Consider the following 21,163-nt stretch of genomic DNA (forward strand, 5'->3'; position numbering starts at 1 on the left):
TTGTGAAAATAATTGAATTTGCCTCTAAAAAAAGCCACAATAAGTTTCCGATGTTATTTCATAAGTCATAATAAATTCCAATATTGTGACTCATTTTCTTCATTTTCACACTTTTGTTGTTTATATTATTGGTTGATTACCTACTCTTTAATTATTATATAAATGCAGGTAGCTTATGATAATCATAACTTAAGATTAATATATTGTATTATCAATACTAAAACAATGATTGATAAATGAAATTCCTTAATTAGAGGTAAAAGGGGCCGCCATTTTGACAATATCTAAAGTAGGTCATCACAGGTGAGAGTATTTTCAGGTGTTTCACGACACGACAAAAACTTTAATTTATTTCAAAATTCAATAATAGAAATTGTAAAACTTACTTGATCGTGCTGCAGATGATATCTGAAAAATCGCCGCTAAAATGGACAGAAATACTAAACTTATTCCCTTCATGCTAGCTAGTTCTCCGACATGTTTTTCAAAGCTGTCCAGTATATTTTACCACGTGACCTAATTACAGGTGTGTCATTGGTTGTCACCTGCCAGGTAAATTCAAGGGACATAATCGGTGGGTATGGAAGAACACAGTTAACTTTTATCCGAATTAATGTTGGAGGACCCTGTTTTAGGCATTGTTCTTCGCCCTGCACATATGGTGGTATTAGTCATCGTAATACTTCACATTGCAAGAGGCTTTTTATGGAATGGTGTATTACGCCCTTCTTATTTGCAGCCGTTTTTGCTAATAAATGAGTTAAATTTTGCCATTTAAGCAGTATCAGCCTACTCTTATTTTTTTTATACTTTCAATATTTAAGGAATTTTTTAACAATGTGGGTCTTGTCTGATACAAACGACTAACTTCTTTTTTCCATGTCAGCCCCTACATTTGATATGGGGAGACTGGGTTGAAGAATCCAACAGTGTCATCTCTACCAAGTCCATGATTGAATCCCAGAACTTCAGTGTAGCAAGCAAGCATATAACTCACTGTGCCATCACCACTCCCACCAGGCTTTTTAGCACACCAGAACATTGCATTGCACAAGCTGCTTCCAATATTGGCTTGACAACATCCAATTTGCAAGTCAGAGGAAACAAACTGCAATCTATTTTCTTCAGAATATCTTGATTTTGTGGGAGAGTATACAAATTCAAGCAGACACAAATCAGGATTATCTGGATTTATCAAGTTCAATTTTATTGAAAAGTCTGATTTATTTTACATTTGTACATAAAAAAGTCTTATGTATACATTTAGTTCCTTTCACTCCGAAAAAAAAATAGAAAATAAACATCAACAAAAACACGGTTATCCATACACAAGCTAACAGACCAGTACTTCTGGTCTCCAAAATCTTTCAAAATAATATATTAAATTTCTTACATACAAAAACTTGGCCATAATCATATTGAGGATTAATAAGGAGGGGGAGGAGGCTGAGGTGCATTATTTTGTGGGAGGGGTGGGGGCAGAGGCGGTGTGGTACCTAAATCAGAGTCCAACAAGTCTATATCAAAGATACTAGGCTGTTGAGACTGGGCTTGTTGCTGTGCTATTTGATATTTTTGATGATTGATAATATTCTGTAACTGTGACTGTAAATCACCTATCACCTCCTGCTGGTTTGATCCTGGCATCGAGCCCCCATTAGAGTTCATTCCCTGCACAGCAGAGTGTTGACTGTCCTGATAAGAGTTACACATCATGTTAGGATTAGGATATTGTGCTTGCCCATAATTTGATTGATGACTTCGTTGATATGACTGATCAAACGAAGCATTCATATTGCCTTTAGTAAGAACATGTGGGGGAGGGGGTGGTCCCGACTGATTCAACCCTAATTTATTTTGAAGCATATGGGGTGGAGGAGGTGGATGATGGGATAGGTGTTGTGGGGGAGAGAATATACTGCGATCTTTACGTGATGAATTTGAACTTTTCACACTTGAACTTCCAGGTGATTTTGTACTTGATTTACCAGAGCTCCACATAGCTCTATCAGAGTTATTGCCCCCTTCACTATAAACAGTTCTGTTTTTAGAATGACGATCACCACCAGAGCTTCCGTTACCAGTTTCCACTTTATTGGATGAAGGGGGATAATTCTGTCCACTGAATAAGTCTGTGTGATTAATTGTACCAGCAGGAAAATTGTCATTAGAAATAGGATGTGTTTCACTACGACGATGTTTAGAATGTCTTTCACTAACATCAGACAACTCATTATCAGATTGATGAGAACGTTTCACAGCCTTAGAACTCATATCATGTGATCTCGATTTGTCAGACTTTATTGTCATTTTCAAAGGAGAGCTATGCTCTCGTTTCGTTTCATGTCGTTTGGTGTCTTCTCGAGACATGTGATGTAAACTATCAAACGCATGTTGTGTTGCTTTTCGTTCAGGGTCCACACGACCGTGATGATGTGATCTTTTAACATCTCCATTCCCGTGAGGTTTATTACTAGCATGACTTGAATGAACAGTCATTCTCTCCTTTTCCTTTCGTTCCTTATATTCTTTGTGTTGTTTATAGTCTTTTATATTTAGAGGGGGGTGGCCTGAATGAGATTTACTATCAGTTGATCGTGAAGATCCTGAACTACTTGCTGTATTTGTTGGATGTTGAGATCGTTCTGAATTTGCCTTCACATCATTTATAATAGCTGAAGAATCTTCAAATATATTCCGGGAATGGCTTGAATCCGATTTAGGTTTGGAGGAGGACGATTCTCCACTTTTACTCGTTGATTGAACAGCATCACCTTTCATAGATTCATCACCATTTTTACCAGACTGTAAAGAGATGATATATATTATATTAAAGTAACAATTAAGGAGCACCTGCTTGACATATAACATATTGTGCTACATTTAGATAATTATAACAGAGCACCTGCCAGCCTCTATAGTAACAGCTGTCTTGAACATAGTACTTTCAGCTTACTAATATACATAAAGTATATATTAATGAAATTAAGTGTTTATTTAGTTAATAGGTCAGTAGAATCAGCTGATCAATACAATATACATATCCAGTCTGATATATTATTAGTACTATGAAACAGACTGTAGTAAAGTAAAGATCTAAGGGATTGTAAAGAGGTTTTCTAAAATTTTAACGTGTATCAAGGACACTGACAGCATCAATTTGCACCATTTCAATTTTTAGTCAGACATTTTTTCTTGCAATTCCACAAAAAATAAGCATTTGATGACGTTATTCATAGCAAAATATGCTTTTCACAGAATAGTGACGTCATCAAACACTTACTTTTAGTGGAATTGTACGACTACAGACGTCCGATTTGGAAAGGAATTGATGCTATTTGAGTCTGAAATACAGGAAAAAAATGGAGAAATTCTCTTTACAATCCCTATAAGTTTTTGATATTTGACACATCCAAAATTTTGTGTATTAGCCTTATTCTATATAAATATATAACTTACACGCCATGTCATTATCTTCTTTTTCAGTCGACTTGGACATTTATCTAGTATATTCAGAAAATCTTGAGTCAGCTCTGAAACAAAGACCATACTACTCTGAATATTGAAGAAAAAACCCATCTGGTTAGCAAAACAGAACACCTTTCTAGTTAACAGAGGGACTCTCCAGTCTTAACCATGTCGACAGCGTTCATGGAGATAGCATGGAAAACAGTCATTGGAGAAACATACATTGTATTCTAGAAATACAGCTCCAACTTATAAGAAAGTATAAGAAAGGGGCACCTTACCTTCTAACAAGTCAATAGTAATATGTTTATCTACATAATTAAACCATAACTTTCCTTCATGGGATGAGGGAATCTGAAAATTATAAGACTACTAATTTACATTCATGACGAACTGTGAAAAATGTCTGCACTGATATATCAGGGGTCCTTACATTTGCTGTAAACTTAAGCAAGTATCATTACTTTCTTTAATAATGTAATTCACAATGCACATAAACTAATGCACCATTGTTGTGAAATTTTTGATAAAATATCCCTTATGAAATGTTCAGCTGTTAGCTTGTTTCAAGAACTCAAGAGCTGCTAACTTTAATGACCAATATCAATTCATTCATTAAATTCAGTGTCCATCCAACCGTGCAAAAAAAAAAGATATCACAATATGCCTACCTCATATCCTGACCATTTACAAGCCAGATGAATACACACACAAGCTACAACATTGGGTTTCTGTTGCAGGCACATTGTTGTTAAATGTAAGCTGAAATTGTTTGATGAATGTTTTAATTATCAGGAACAATAAAGAATTGCAAAGAAAAGAAATCAGCCATTCTGGATTCTGAAATTCAAAAGTTAGTCAGTAACCATGGAAATAGGAATTTCGCTTTTTGATAAATCTATCTACTTTACATTGAAACAAAACATGAATTTTTAAGTTACTCAAGAGACAAAATTTTATTCCCATTTCCTTGGTTGTATTTTCTGTAGCAAGTTATTTAAAAAAATAATTCTGGTTGCTTCAATTTTCAAATAAATTTACAAATTTATAAAATCAAATTTTTTAAGAATTTAGATTAGTTATTTATTTTATTGTATTTTGTTACTTTCAGGTAAGGTAACATATATCATACCTTTATCGACCAGTCAATTGATAAGAAAATCTTAACTTAAAGAACAGGTTCCATTATGGAACTAAAATATTCATTGAAAATCATTTTGAAAGTTGAAGCAACCCCTCAAAAAAGTTTCTGATTTATCAACCTTCAGCCTCAAAACCAAAACCCTCAATTTAAGCCATTTTCAGTCGATCACATAGTTTCAATTGTATATTTATGTTAATATGGATACAATAAGAATTGGTAACCACCTGTTGGTTGCCAGGAAATAGGACGTCTGGGCCAAATCCTTACTAGCTATAATACCAGACGACATCCATCAACATCAGAAGACACCGAGCAGAACAGGATCAAAAAGAAACAAAGTAATACATTAGCTCAGTATATATACCATGATATCACAATTAGAATTTATGACATCTTGATGATTGCCAGAGCTATCATTTTCATGCACTGTAATCTCATGTTTATAAGACATACTTGCATAAAAATCGGGTGACTGGCATAATATACAAATAATCTCTGTGACATGTCTATGCCACTATGTAGTCAACTTTTAAGTTAATTCCATGACATCACATATTCTCAATTAAGTAAAATTTATGCTTTTAGTTTAAGCCACATGCCATAAAGCCACAATAATAATTTCAACACAAGCAACCCATAACTTGTCAAATTTGGAATTCGTTTATGAATAGAAAACACTGCCAAAACTTCAACAGTTGAAGTGGAAAGATTTAAAAGATTTAGAATTATTGAATAATTGGACAAATTTCTGGGTTGCAAGGTTGAAATTTAAGACTTTATCAGAATATCTTATTCTTTGTCAGTCAAAATTATTGTATCAATTATTTTCTTAAAAGAAATATTCGACTTGACAAATGAAAAGAAAAACTGAAAAACTCTTCATGGATGGAAAGATAAATTCCTATATTTTTTCAGTGTTCTTTTCATCATTATGCTTCTCCAAGAAAAAATGGGGAAGTGTACTTTTCTGCACATAATTCATCATTGAAGGGCAAAGATAGTAGGCATCCATCATAGGCAGATATTATTTTGAGGGTTATATAATAGTCCTACCTCTAACTAACTGACATGTAGTAACAACTGTTGTGTGAGGGTGGTCAACTCGTACTTCAAACCCTGCAATAAAAGATATCTTCAGGACTCCAACTTTTCAAGAACTATATTATTTTGTCCATAGCTCATGTCTTCCTTTGACACAATGATATCTAAATTTCTGTAATCATTGTCAAGTTATTCTCCTAGCGGATAATTACGTGTTTTATTATCATATAACACCATTATAAAAAATTCATCCTAATTCTTAAGACTATTATGGATTGGTAACAAAAATGGAGGCAGAAGGTAGAGAAAAGCAAAATTGTGGCTTACCTAGAGTTTGAAGAAGAATGTTTTCATTTATAATAAGTTCCTGAGCATATTCGAGGTAAGTCTACAAACACAGAAAATAATGTTGTAAATATGGTACAACATCAAAATATCATGGAGATTAAGTCGAATTGATGTGTCCTGCTGTTACTGACTGACTTATCAACTTTTCAGTCCACATGCAGCTACAAAATTTGACAGGTCATTTATTACCTTTTTCAGGGGATTTCAACCTACTATGGTATTTCTTTGACATTAATTATCATTAAATTGTATGGAGAGATAAATCCTTTAAGGAATAACTAAATTTACATCATACATTCGCTATATAAAGCTGTATTATCTGACATGATATTGAAATTAATTTTTACCTCACTTTTGGTATCAAGAGAACCCTCTCTTAAACAACTATGAGCTGTTTTTATCACATGTTCTAATTTACGAGGTTGTTCTTCAACCTTGGCAGCTAAAAATAAACAAGCTGGGCTCATCACCTGAAAAATATCAAATCAAAATTGAAGAAATTATTATCGCTTTTATAGAAGAAACTCTTCTATAGAAGTACTGGCCAAGGTTTGAATGATAAATTCAATGAATTTCTCTAAAAATTCATACTTGGCATTTTGTCCACTATCAATAAAATTTTGACAAACTTTCTTAAAACCCAATACAAGATTGTATTATTACTCAAGAGTAAAAACATTACAACTTAAACTTACATTTCTGTTAAATTTGGTAAAACTGTGGAACATGTAGAAACGGTGCATATAAACTATAGCTGTGTTGATACATAATTGATTTCTGAAAATTTGTTAAGGTTTGTAAAAATAGAATATTGCAAATAGCATCAAAATAAGACTTATTTCCTGCTTACTTTGCAAATATTGTCAAGAGACCTTGGTGAAAAGTAAAGAAACATAATATTACAAAAGCAGATTATTTGCTCTTATTTCCTACTAGGGAATTATGCAATCACTTCATTTTTTCCTGGTGGTCATTCAAAAAGAATTAGAATGAAAACTTGAAAACAATCAACTGCTTTTTGGATAGTGAATTGTGTTTGGTGACAATAGAAATGGCAACTCATTATCAAAAGTTGAGACCTAATGAGTGGTAGGAAAACAGATTTCATATTGAGCTTAATGCTCTAAACAATGTAAAGAAAGCAATTGCGTCTGAACAGAATATTTCTTGGCATCATGCCTGAAATGCTTTATAAGTGAAACTGCCACTATTGTGAAGTAAATTCGAGTAATGCAAGCTTGTTAAGGACTGCGATATCAGTATGGATTTGGAGGTGGAGAGGATTTTATGCATTTCAGTGGCAAAATATCTTAGTAGCCAATTCTTATTTGCTGTCAAATGCATGTGGATTCTGTAACCCACAACCAAGTTGTTGGATTAGAAATTACAATATAACAATTTCAAAGTTTTTTCTGGAATTATATGCACCCCTGACATTAAACAAGAAATTGATGTGGGAAAGAGAAGATAATTGTATCGATAATCTACAAAACTAAACTAGAATACCAGTACTCTTTTCAAATTCTGTTACCCAAAGTGTATACTTGGATATTAAGACATATAGGGATCATGTTCTGATTCCAAAAGATTAATAAGAAAATCAACATCAGAGACATGACCATAAGATTTACATTTAGAGTCTAGAAATGAAATGTGAGTTACTCAAATGATGTTTGCTTTTAAAACAAGAATAGGATACAATTAGGAATGAGCAAATTAGATGATAAAGTAGAAAGAACTGAAATAAGGTATGCAATTAGTCATCACCGCTCTATTACAGGAAAAGAAAGATTTATGTTATGTTTGAAGCTTATTTCATGTTACAATATGAAGATGCTTTCATAAATGAATATATATGTGATGGGGAAAGTGAATGTATTAATTGATGCAAAAATACAAATTTTCGCAGAAAATATTCAATATTTATTTTTAAAACGCAATGGATCTAGATCTATTATATATCAATGACCTATTTATCACGTGACTTGTCTAGCCGGTCAGGTCATCTTAGTGCGAAACTTCAAACGAGTTTTGGATACGAATTAGTCCTCAAAATGGCTTCAAAACCATTCCTTCTTACACGAGACATCATAGAGAAACAAACTGACGAAGAAATTACATCAAATAAACGCCAAATACACAAATATTCAACGACAAAAAAGTCGAAACAAAATGCAAATGGCGAGCGTCATGGTGAAATTCCGTCATCAACAATGGTCGAAATGAAACCAAAATTTAACAATGATCAGGATACGTTTGGAGCCGCTGTCCCATTTCTTGAATCAAGTTTGCTGCTTGCTGTCTATATGATAATTCTTTGTCGATGTCTACTCCACATTTTCGGCTGGGGGTTTCCAATAATTGAGACTTCGTGAAGATCCATCGTTCCCCCGCCATTTACACAACACCGAGACATGTGCGGAATAGTACGCATGCGCTTAGAAATAAAATCACCGCACTTACGATTTTCCTCATAAATGATTGGATTTCTTAAAAAATATAAAATTCTTAAATTTTTAGAAAGAGTTTGATTTCCAAAATTATATTTTTGTAAAATAGTAAGTGAGATAAGAAACTAAACAAGTATTTTATTTATGCAAATTATTTCATAAAGGATACCATTTCGCTGTTCCACAAGATGAACCACCTCCCTTCATCCGCCATTACCAATCGATTTATGTCGATAATAGCCCAAATTTTTAATCCAGTTACACTTGAAAACCCTTCTTCGACAATATCCATAATTATCACAAATGTAGTAAGTGTTGCATCTTCTGCCTTTTGATAACTTTCTAATGTCTAACGACATCAGATTATACTCGTAATGGAAGCTTTGAGGAGAAGCTTGTCCGAGCCCGAGAGCGGCCATATCAAGATTGCCAAGTTAACATACAACTCGACCCCATTTTGCATAGCGAAGTCGGCTGTTCCATTTAATGACTACCCCACCCTCGTATGTCAATATAACGTGTTATAGAGAGTGTTATGGGTTATATTGCCCTGTTGAAAGGTGGTGTGTACCAGAGATTCTTATTGTAAAAGAGTAGCTTCTTTTTGAACTGATTGGTATAAAAATTTATTTGTTGCCAGTTTAATGTAGTTGTTCACTATTACAATTTAAGTAAATTTGCTCTTGATAGAATTAGAATAACTAGACTGCCATTATTTTTTTAGAGTTAGAGATGTTTATTGCTTTGGACTTGGTCATCTGTTGTGTTGTTGTTATATTTCATTCATATGACCTATGAATAGAACATAGAACAGCATGTTATATCATTATACAATACCATCTACAATTTTTAACTCTGATTAATTTCCAATTTGTTTTTCTTTTAAAAGAAAGAAACCTCAAAAACTTTCAAAAATTTCCTGATCATTGTGTCCTTTTGTAATCAATACTATATATCCACTTTTGCTTTTAAGTGTCAAATATTAGGTTTCATTGACAAAATTTAAGAGGCATTTATTTCTTGTATACAGGCCTAGTATTTTGATAATCATTTCAGAAATAATATTTGAATATTTGACATCATATTTCAAAAACCACTAATATGAAGTAATCTGACTTTTTAATATTTATATATATTCAATGTACCGGTACCGGGTGGTTGTGATCATGTGAAATTATATTTATCTAGCGAGGAAACTATGAAATTATGACATGCTACTATTGTTCTGAATAATATATAAAGTCATAACACTCCATCTTATTTTATTTGAACACTTAAATAGTTTCATGTTTTTTTATATTCTGTGTTTGAAATGCATCTCATGTTTAGAGGTCATATGACAGTCAAGGAGTACTGAGTACATTATTTCATTTTTCAGTACAAGTAGAATGAATCGAGGGAAGCCAACTATTGGTACTGGGATGATCCGTCATAATAAAATAAAAACCATCACCCAGGGATTATATTGTAACTATAGTAACAGAAATTGTCAACAAAAAAGACTTGAAGGGTTTGAATTTTGTATTCGCCATATTTTAGAAGATAAAAGTGCTCCCTTTAAACAGTGTAACTATGTGGCTGGCAAGAAAAGTGAGCGTTGTCAAAATGGCGTGCCAAAGGGGGATAGAAAAGATGGGTAAGGCTGTTTATTTTTTTAATTGAATAAATTGATCTAAAATATTTTTAGTTAAATGTTTAGTCGTAGATGAATAATAACTGATAGTTTTACATTTAAAGGAAATGTTTGTGTACAAAACCTTTGAGGTTAATATTTATTGAGTAATGAGTATTATGTGTGCACACGGAAATGGATGATCCTTGCAAGTTTTCAACATGGTTATGTTATTTGGTTCATTCAAGCTTCAATTTGCCCATGACTTATATGTTATTGGAACATCAACAGTAAAGATAAGCAAACAAGCCTTATATTAGGGAAATGAAAGTTTCATCAAGGTCAACTAGTCTGATGAATTGGATTTTTTTTTAGATCTTATGAAATAATTTCCACAATAGTGACAATACTACACAACTCTTCAGTGTTTAGATCATTCAGGCCATTAGTACTGAAACTACTGATTCAGCTTTTCTATTTGATATCTCATCTAATGTTATTGACATGTTTTGGATTTTAAGTGCATTATTAGGATACCGGTATGCTGTAGAGAAATAAACTTTCAAAAAAAATGTAAACACAGTAGATCCTAGACAATTGGATTGTATTTGCCTACTTATATTCATTAGATTAAATTTTGTGGCTAACTTTATTGACTAAGTGAACATTTTGATAAAAACTTGAGTTAAAAATGATGCTGAGATCACAAAAACGTTTGAAGGACTTAAACAGGTTGGGTTTTTCCAGAAAATAAATAGTTTTTACAGTATGATCAACTAGTTGAATTATATTGAAATTTGTTCAACTAATACTAAATTTACTTTATGGTTATCTGTCTTCTTCTTTTTCAACTTTGATATTTGAATAATGATATAAGGTGTTATGTCAATGAAATTGAATTCAAGTTTGATAATTTTTGTTACTGACATTACATTGACTTGCTAACTGGTTTCAGATATTGTGTAGAACATACTAGAAAAGTGAATTTTGCCAGACAAAAGAAATTACTTCAACCTCGGCCAGCAGATACACCTGAATCTCTGCTTCAAGAGCTTACTATATCATGTACGACAGGTGATGCTATTATAAAATCTACTGGTAAATCCAGACTACCACCAGATAGTATTGCCAGTAAAGTATTAGGTAAGATTAATATTTACTAGCATTATAATATAAAGACCTTTATGCACTCTCATTTTAATACAGGACATATGTGCTCCAAATATTGTGTTGTACACAGCCCATTTACTAATGTAGAGATGATATTGGTGCTTTACAATCGTGCCATATTTACATATTACTGCTAGCTGGGCAAGTTTACTGAGATCTTCATAAGCCTTATCTAGAGCAGAATAGTAGGACATATCAATTTGTATAGGTTAAATAAGGCAACATTAATATTAATAAGATTTATAGATTAAAGATGGGCTTCCTTATTTTCATTTATGAAAATGAAAATGCTAATACTTATATGAATAGATAGTAGAGGTGTTCTAATGACTTGTAAAAATACCAGTTTGTCTCACATGTCCATAATTAATAAATAATTAGCTAAATTACCAGCATAATTCCATGAGTGACCGATCAAGAAAGGTCAAAAAGTCTTTTTTTTTGTTTATCCAGACTGTACTTACAAGGACATGTACGATTAGTGAAAACTTTCAATTATACGCAATAAGAAGATAATGATATGATTAAGAATACACAAATACACCAATTAATCAAATAGCTTGCTTAATTTTACACTTTGTAAAGTTCAGTCATTAGAATAAGTTACAGTTTTATATTTTTATTTTGTATTACATTTGTTTTTCATCATAGATTATGCTAGTAGTGACGACTCTGATGATGGTCCAGCATTAATAGAAGATAGTTGGTATGGTGATGTTGATAGTGATGCTGAGAGTATTGATAGTGAACAAGAAGATCTTCTCAAGTAGGCTATGTCAATTGTTTTACTGTGGGTCATCTGGCCACGTATTCTCGAAGCCATCTTAGGATGTCCTAGATTCAGTGTTAGAAGATAAGAACCTAGGACCTTCTAGCACTAAGATGGTTTCTAGTATACATGTCCTGGTCTTGTCTTAGTTTTAGAAATAATTCAATGTCATGGACAAGAATCAAAAGGAGGGCTTGAGTAGACCAGAATAACAGAACTTTGTTTGGTTTGAGACAAGCGAAACTTTAATGAATTGTAATTTTCAGACATGCAGGTGTGTATACTGCTGAAGAAGTGACCCTCATGTTACGAGATAAGTTAATACGTCTGCAATCACTGTACATAGAACAATTTAAGCGTCTTCAACATCAGATGAAGGAAAAACGGCGTCAATATTTACATGATAAAAAACTTGAAAGAGAAAGTGGTGGTATTGGTGAGTTGTTATTAATTTGCTTCAGCTTGTAATTTAAATAAAATGTCTGTTAGGGGCAGATTCTTGATAGCATTACCCGTGTTGAATAACAAACCAATATATTGACACAATATACACGTACCATCAAGAGGTTTACCAGTTTGTTAAATGGACCCGGTTGTATAGAAGAATCACAATTGCAAACCACTTAAGTCTCGATAGATGTTTTGATTTTTTTCCAGTAAGTGTACAAGCATATAAAGAAGACCCATACCTTCGTAAAAAGTATAATAAACTAAAAGCTTATAGAAGATATCACAACAGATATGGAAGGGTAATATTTTTATTATGTTTATCTTGCTGGTAATGTTATTATATACATCTAATATTAATCATAATGTAATTGAAAATATAAAATATTGTAGATCTTATGTAGATAAAATTTGTAATGAGGCAGGGGTATACTCAATCTTCATAACATTTGATGCGACTCTTCAGTAGTGCTTAGCAATTTGGCATCCCTCTTGGCGAGTTCAAATAGCCAAGAGTCTAGGCGATATCTTTTTTTTCACTTGTAGAATTCATAATGCATTGCTAGTATGATAGTGTCATGTTGTTACTGTTTTGCAGTCTTATGTTTTCATGGTGTCACTGTTTTGTTTTCATGTCATTTCTCCATATGATTTCAGGAAGCTATATTACATAGAAAATCAAATGAACGCAGACAACAAATATCAGAAGGTGTCAACTACAAACCCCCATATTATCCTAAATGTCATGCTACAGATAGTGGGGTGAAATGTACCACACGCTCAGTGCCTTTATCTAAATATTGCATGAAACGTATCCTTTAAACATACTGACCATAAAAACTAGCTATTGGACTCTGAGGCTTAAGGCAACAATTTATAGGCGGGTGTGTACATCTCAAGATTATACAGCACTTAAACTACATCTATACCACCTTAAAATGTATGAACAGTTTATGTTTTAAAAATTGTTATGTGCACTTTTGTTGTATTTGCACACAAGGGTCTTTGCACTAGTCAGTTTTAAACAGGACTCTCTTTCATGTTATATTTCTACAAACCTTAACAGAAACTACAAGATATATTGAAAGATCACCAACAAGTTCTGTTTCAACCATGTAGTTTTGCGAATGGACAGTGTGGGAAACCAGTAGTTACACATGAAGATAATCCAAGATGTCCGCTTCATTATACTCCAATAGATGAAAATTGTTCTAGGTCTCGTCAGGTAAAAGATTTATTCTTGTCATTATACAAAGTCAAAATTAAGTTCATAGTCAATCAGTCAGTTGTTAGACCAGTACAAGTGCTTGGTCATTTCTAAGTAGCGAAGATTTGGTTCAACTAAATAAACCCAGTGTTATCACTCAGCATCAGGGTATCGAAACACATCAATCATCAACTATTAACAAGCCAATGAACTGATGATATCTCATTAATTACTTGTCAAAAATGAAATACATATTATACAGTTGAAGTGGAGAACTATTTACATCTAATCTTATTGTATGTTTCAGAATTCGGTGTATGAAGGTTTAGATCAAGCTGATACTAGTACAGACAGTACACTGAGTGCAGCTGGGGAGCTGGATAGAACAGAAGTATTGATACAAGATACTGGTATAGTGGAGGGTCAGCTTGGGGGAGAAGAAATGGAGGCAGAATCCATGAATGTTTCATGATCATTTCAAGAAATGGATGCGACAAGTGTTCTGTCTAACAAAAAAACAAATGTGACTGAGTCTGGTGTAGTACAGCAAGTTTTAGATATGACAAATGCTCATATATTGCCATAATTAAGGACCTGTGTTTGTGTAGGAAAGGAGTGATCAAGTGTTCATCATAATAAGATAATTCCTGGCATGTTTTTCATTTCTGAATTACATTTTGTTGTTCGAATTTTGTTATTTCTTTGATAAAGCTTCAAAACATTCATGACATTTTTTTGTTTTTACTACACTTGCCACTGACAGGAAAAACCATCTCAATTTACACAAAAATTGCCTAGGCTATTGCCATTGAGCCAAAACATTATTATATTTGAGCTTAGCCACCACAGTGCATGTTGTGGTTGTCACCTTTACAAAACACCTGACACCTAACTCTTTATATGTTTCGAGTCCACATAGCTGATGTGGTTATTTGGTATATTTTTTGTAAGAAATAGTCAATAACAAGTGATCTTTAATATGATAAACAATATTTACAACTATTTACATTTCCCCTATAGCAGATTGTACAATATTCCAGATGAATATCAACCAAATTGATCCTTTTAAAACGGAAACTGCATACATGATTACTTCTCAACAAACAGCTTTTCAATTTCAATATTAACAAATCATGGAAGTTAACAATTACCCAGCATAAGTTATAACATTAACTAACAAGTTCTTCTTATTCATAATCAAATTCTTATTCATAATCATTCAGCTTCAAAATAGTATTGGTAATCTTAGAATGACTTTGATTAAATACAAGTATATCAGTACTGTTTTAAGCTGATATTGAACTAGATTCAAGAATGTGGGAAGACAGTTTCTGAGAATTTTAACAATATTGTTGAAGAATTTCTGCTAGCACCTGATTAACATCATAATAACGTAAATGTTCTGGAAACAGCCAAATGATTTCCTAATGTTTCACTTAATGAATATGATAATCTTCAATGAAAATTACAAAACTAGCTACAAGGCTTTTTCAAACTAAATTTCAGGAATTACTACTGGATTCCAATTGCTAATCTACCTATTGTTTACTTCAATAAATAAGCCAATTTTACCATAGAGTACCATAGATGTTTTGGAATTTTTAACAGTCCTGATTGATTCTCAAATTTTGTGAACATCAATAAATAAGAGTGATTAAACAAGTCAGGAGCTAGCTGCCAGTCTATCTAAAACTTGTCTATAAACTTCAACATGTTCCTCAAAACTCTTCTCTAAATATTCCAGTCGTTTTTCCTCTGTTGTATTCATTGTTTCGTCTAATTCTTGTGGATTTAAAGCTTTCTTTAATTTTTGGAAGTCTCGACGATTTTTCTACAAAAAGAAAAAGAATGGATTCTCTTAGTTGCTTTGAGTGGACATTCAGTCAAGTATACCATGAAATCATTTTTTCTGTACATTTTTGTGTATTTTTTGGGAGACTGGAATTCATGGATTAAACACCAGGAATTATGATTTCACAGAATAATGAGAATTGACCAATGGAAGCCATATTGCTTCAAATTGGACAGATAAATTTTAAAGATAAACATTATTTCAAAAAAAAAAAAAATCAAAAGAAAAAAAGGGGAAGATAACAGAAAGAAACTGCTGAAAAAGTAATAGAAAAAATAACTTTTTCAAAGAAAAGTTAAAAAAAAAAAAAAAAAAAAAAAAGAGCAGAAAGATACCAAATTATCTTCATGTATTAGTTTGTGGTTTTCTAGAAGTAAGATACAGAGAAAGAAGAAAGATAGATAAGAGAGTAAAGATAGATATAAGAAAGTAGGAATAATATGCAACAAATCAAATTTTTTACAAAAAAAAGCATATGTATTACATAGAGAGAAAATATAAGAAAATAAAGCGATCTTTCATAAATATATTTTCATTCAACATAAGCTTACAATCTTTTGAATCTGAAATATTCATGTCATTCAAATATCAAGAAATAAATAAAATGCTTTTCGAGCTTTCAATGATTATAGATCAAAGTCATTTGGCTATAAGCAGAATTTCTACGAGATACTATGACTATGAATACTGTATTGTTTTCTTGATGCTTTAAGTCAATATAACTTACAGTAAAAGGGGAGTTGAGTCGACGTTTAACTTCTAATCTATAATCACGATACTGCTGTGTATTACTTCCATCTGTAGCTTTTAATCTTAATATTTCATATACTCTTCTAGCTTGACGCTATATTCAATGATGGCAAAGATCAATAAGTATATAGAATAAGACTCTTTTGAAATTACTTTGAATTTCCCATTTAATAGAAGAAAAGTATAGAATAGATTTATATTAAAAAGATTTATTTGCTGTCAGAAAAGGATACCCAAATAGTGTTATTAACACTGCTTTATCAAAACAGTTTTCACAATATGTTATGTCACTGTGGCATTCACCTTATGAACTTTCAAGCTTACTGGGCTGATGAGCATGAGACAACTTGACAGCTCATTGCAACAGACCTCTAATTGAAATAGACTCAAATCTAATTGGAGCTGCAAAGACAGTCTTGCCCTCACAGTTTTATAATGACATGAAGTAATAATGAATACTGTAAAATTTGTACCAACCCTGCTAAGTTTGAGTTTTTGTCTGGCAGCTTGTAACATTGCATCATTAAAACTGACACGAATATTATTGGGTTGAAATTCTCTTAATTTACACACATTTTTACAATCTACAAAATCTCGTAATCTCTGAAAGTTTTCTGAAGGGTCTTCAACTAAAATACAGAAAGCAAGATGTGATGTCTTCAACAAATATCTAAATTATTATTTTATAAATAGATCTATACATCCAAATACTTTTCATACTAAATGAACTAGGGCTAATGAAGACAAGCAACATCATCAATGTGCATTTTCAGAAAGAATACTAAAGTTATAAGGTGGAGATGACATCAATGAAATTTCGTTTGATTCTCAAACATATCAAATAAGATTTCGGACCTCAGATCTGTCTTTGTATTCACAGTTGAAACTTTATCTTGACTTTCTCTTAACAAATCTTTTAAACCCCTCTCCTGTTCATCTCATATGGGATATCAAATCTCATATATTTCCTTGTTATCTCACTCCCAGGTTTTTATTTATCATTATAATATGATATAATATGATGGTGTTTTTTAAACCCAGGGGAAGTTTGCTATCCTATACATAACACAATTGGGTGACAGTTGGATTTTAGTTTGCTAGACAATTAAGGTTGGCTTAAAACCCCTTCCACCAATCTTACCTGTTATATCCATAATATCATCTCTATCATAACATGTATTATAGAATGTCTGTAATAACTCGGCACCATGACCTTGACGTTGGAATGGTGGTAATATTAGAACTTGACTGTAATAATAAGTAATGACACAACATATCTCATTAAATGGCTGAGAAATGGTATAATAACGTACTTCATTACTTCTTCATCTCATGTTTTCGGCCCTATATTATCTTAGATTTAACTTCCTGATAAGTTTTAAGTTTAATAAGTACTTGTTCTTATAGCCTACTACACAACACAATAACACTCCTGTTGTAACATAATAAATTAATAATTAAATATAAGCACTTTGCCAGTTATTAAGAATATTCTATTCATATAACCTATCCTGATAGTCGTGTTTATTGAGATATATCATATTAATACTCACCTAATTCTTGGTCGGGTTTTATTAGGATAAGCATAATAATTATAAATGGTCATATAGCCTGCAATAGCATACATAGTTTCTCCATTATTTCTATACTTCTCAAACCTACAACATAATATGATAAGCAGTCAATTTTAATTCATTTTTTCAGTTTAAAGACATTTTAAAGAGGTTTTCTTAAGTTTTTATGTGTATCTGGAATACTGATAACATCTATTTGCACTGTGTTTCTTGCAATTGCTTTAAAAGTAAACATTTGATGTTGTAACTTATAACAAAACTGCTTATATTAAATAAGGTCTTTACCATGGTGATGTCATCAAAAACTTATTTTTAGTGGAATGAGTTCTATCTTTCATCATAAATGTCACCCTCTCTAATACCAAATGAAACATTGAATTGAAAACCCTATGTCATGCATTTAAGTATTTTAATGCAATGATTAACAAAATGGTGAATAACTGGACACTCTAATAGTAAGATTACTTACACTAAAAAATAATTCCATCTATCATCATCCACATCAATATAACTGGCAGCATCAATGAAAAATAATAGAAATGTCTGTAACCTGCTATGGTAGTCTCGGAATCCTGGGACATCTATATCAGTTTTATAAACTTCAAAATTCCGACTGCTTCCATCTGTAATACAATCATATCAAAGCTTAAATTATTTAATACAGCATCGGAAAAGAGCTCATCATATTCTGCTGTAACGTGTTTCTTTATAAGATATATAAGACAACTTGTTGGTTTTAATAACCATGGCATTATCTCTTAGTGGAATAGCTCAGTCGTAGCGAGTTGGATTGTCTTCTGTTAGGTGATAAGTTATCCTCCTCAAGGTAAGAAAAATTCTCAAGCCTGTGCCAGTGCTTCCAACAATAAACCCAGTGTCAGCTTACACCCCCTAATAACCTTTAATAACAGAATAATTACAACATGAAGAAAATAATGTACCTGTCTTGACTTTATACGAGTGTAACATTTCACCAAATGGCTTAAAATTAACTTCTTTGGGAAGAGTTGCAAGAAAATCATCGAGATTTGTGTAGTAACCTGGTGGAATCTCTTGAGCTAATTTTGGCAACACTTCATCAGGCTGGAATAATAGAATCAGCGATTGTCAATAACTAATTTCAAATTATATAATCAAGTGAAGAAAGTAAATATTTCAATTTTCCATATTTGTCACAAATCGGCGTATGACAAATGTTGCATTTAGAAAGATATTTGAAGCACAATCTCTTTGAAAAACATGTGCCTAAAGATGCTGAAAAACTTTGCTGTTAAACTTACCACCAGGCCATCAAATCTTTTAGGTGTAACTTTGTCTATGTATGACATACTAAGATATGTGTTTAACTTGGCAGCTGTATAATACATCTTGACTTCAAGATCTTTATATCCAAATATACTCTCTCTAAAATTAATATTTCATATATCAAGAGTCATTGGCCTCTTTTCAAGAATTTTAGCGGGATAGGTAGGCATTTTTTTTGACCAATCATACTCTAGTCTCAGAAACTGGATTTTTTTTTTAGCAGAGCTAATTAGTAATAGTTTTCACAGCTCACTGTCGAAATTTGAGCCTCCAAATCCATGTGTGTCCAGAATTATCTGTGTTTAAGATTTTAAGATACTCTGTGATATATAGAAAAGACATATATAATAGTGAGTAACATTCCTAGTTTGAAGTATTTTTAAAGGTATTTTGTGATTTTCGTACATTTCTAGTACTTCTGAAAATCACCCCCCCAAAATGGCACACCTTTCCCTTTAATAATGAAGCATAAAACGATAAACTATGACATGGAATAAAATAGAGTAAGCTGCAAGTCAAAAATTTGTGTAAGATACAGACGTGTCTTCTCAGCGCGTCACTTACTGTTCTCCAAAGACTTGATGTGTCATATCTGGTTTAAATGATTTATCGTAATCTTCAACATCATTTTCATCTCGCACTGAAATATAAAACAAATAAAACATAGAAATATGTCTAGAAAGGAATTTCACAATATCTTTATCTTTTTTTTTAAAGAATTATTAAATGATTTAAAGAGGTGAAAATGTGTACCAAGTCATTCCATCAAAATGCTGGGAATAGAGCCCAAATAATAAAAAATTTAGTCGTTCATTGCCATTCGAAACATAGGCTAATGTAAATGTTCAAGTAAAAATTAAATCCACAAACCCAATTTAAAATGTATGACATCATTGGCATTTAATTTGAACTCTTCCAGTTTATTCTTTAACAAACTTGAACCTGAAATTAGAAGTGTTTGTGATTGGTTTAATCCTCTCTGATTACTGTCATTTTACTTGGCATTAGCAATATTTCACCAACTGAACTAGTAAGACATATAGGGTAGGCCTATTAGATCTATTATTAAGAGTTTCTTCCGTTTGTTGCATGTAAATGGTTTGTCAGGTATCTTTTACATTAGGATTAGGGAAATATGGCAATATGTCTCTGTGTGTGGATACAAATATTCTTCAATATCGGGTCTATCTTGTATTGTTATCAACATGAATCATGACCATGATTTTTTACTTGTTGCAATGCGATGGAAGTGAACGAAGTTACAACTTTAGATTACAGGGCATAATCTTCGCAAGTTATGAGCTGACAGGGACAAATTAAATATAAGATCTGAAAATCAAACTCCAGGTCCATTAGAAATAAGTAAAAGTCGAATTAGGTATGTATTAGGAGGGGAATTTGGTCGAAAACTTGAAATATTTGGCGACAAAGTATTCTTACCCGCCATTTTGCTTCCCGCGAGACAAACGATTTTTGACCTACGGTATTTACATCCGGTTCAAATTGCACGTGATGCTAAAAATAGCATCCAATAAACGTCGAGGTTCCACGTGAACGACCTTGACCTTGAGTGAATAACATGGCGGTTAATGGCACGGTATGACTACATTTCTCCAAGAATAACAGTAAAAACTAATCATGTGCATGAAAATTGTGTGATAGCATCACTTATAAATGTTTTTATTTTATGTCCTTTTCTTTTTCATTTGCATTACAGGACAGCCGACGTGAAATTATTTCCAAAATATGGCCATTTCTCAAGAAAGGTGACTGTGAGGCAGCTAGAAAGGTTAGGTGAATGACAATGTTTCATAAATTTTTGCCAAAGAAAGTAGATTTAGACAGAATTTGTGCTAGAAATTATATGAACATGTTCGAGTAGAATAGTAAATAACATCTCTGATAGTACAAGAATCACACATTAAGCATTGTAATTGATTGTCTTTGAACTTGATATGATGAAAATAGTAAAGTTAAGCTTATTTGGCTTGGCCTTGAAGCAGGAGTGTTTATGAATTAGGCCGCT

The 21,163-nt window shown here is 32.3% G+C and overlaps 3 protein-coding genes across 3 annotated transcripts; 1 reads left to right on the plus strand and 2 right to left on the minus strand.

Moving 5' to 3' along the window:
• Positions 1 to 3,438: 3,438 nt before the first annotated feature.
• On the minus strand, positions 3,439 to 8,398 carry LOTGIDRAFT_118526 (hypothetical protein; the record flags this gene model as incomplete). The annotated part of the gene is made up of 9 exons (XM_009056896.1): positions 3,439 to 3,533; positions 3,750 to 3,822; positions 4,140 to 4,230; positions 4,837 to 4,882; positions 5,666 to 5,728; positions 5,981 to 6,041; positions 6,349 to 6,471; positions 6,697 to 6,778; positions 8,256 to 8,398. 9 exons carry the CDS (start codon positions 8,396 to 8,398, stop codon positions 3,439 to 3,441), a joined length of 777 nt encoding a protein of 258 aa, XP_009055144.1.
• A 243-nt stretch (positions 8,399 to 8,641) lies between these two features.
• Positions 8,642 to 14,380, plus strand: LOTGIDRAFT_189619 (hypothetical protein). The gene is made up of 9 exons (XM_009056897.1): positions 8,642 to 8,759; positions 9,830 to 10,087; positions 11,019 to 11,206; positions 11,885 to 11,999; positions 12,269 to 12,438; positions 12,660 to 12,751; positions 13,107 to 13,260; positions 13,526 to 13,674; positions 13,964 to 14,380. Exons 1-9 carry the CDS (start codon positions 8,755 to 8,757, stop codon positions 14,126 to 14,128), a joined length of 1,296 nt encoding a protein of 431 aa, XP_009055145.1. The 5' UTR covers positions 8,642 to 8,754; the 3' UTR covers positions 14,129 to 14,380.
• A 232-nt stretch (positions 14,381 to 14,612) lies between these two features.
• Positions 14,613 to 20,599, minus strand: LOTGIDRAFT_232538 (hypothetical protein). Its single transcript, XM_009056898.1, is given in 12 exon segments — positions 14,613 to 14,704; positions 14,718 to 15,487; positions 16,236 to 16,352; positions 16,736 to 16,887; positions 17,400 to 17,506; positions 17,812 to 17,916; positions 18,302 to 18,455; positions 18,774 to 18,915; positions 19,113 to 19,236; positions 19,702 to 19,777; positions 20,008 to 20,079; positions 20,578 to 20,599. The coding sequence occupies 11 exon segments, from the start codon at positions 20,582 to 20,584 to the stop codon at positions 15,320 to 15,322; spliced, it is 1,224 nt and encodes a 407-aa protein (XP_009055146.1). The 5' UTR covers positions 20,585 to 20,599; the 3' UTR covers positions 14,613 to 14,704; positions 14,718 to 15,319.
• Between the last annotated feature and the right edge of the window lie 564 nt (positions 20,600 to 21,163).

Source organism: Lottia gigantea (assembly GCF_000327385.1).
Source record: "Lottia gigantea unplaced genomic scaffold LOTGIsca_29, whole genome shotgun sequence".
In the NCBI taxonomy this organism is placed as follows: domain Eukaryota; kingdom Metazoa; phylum Mollusca; class Gastropoda; family Lottiidae; genus Lottia; species Lottia gigantea.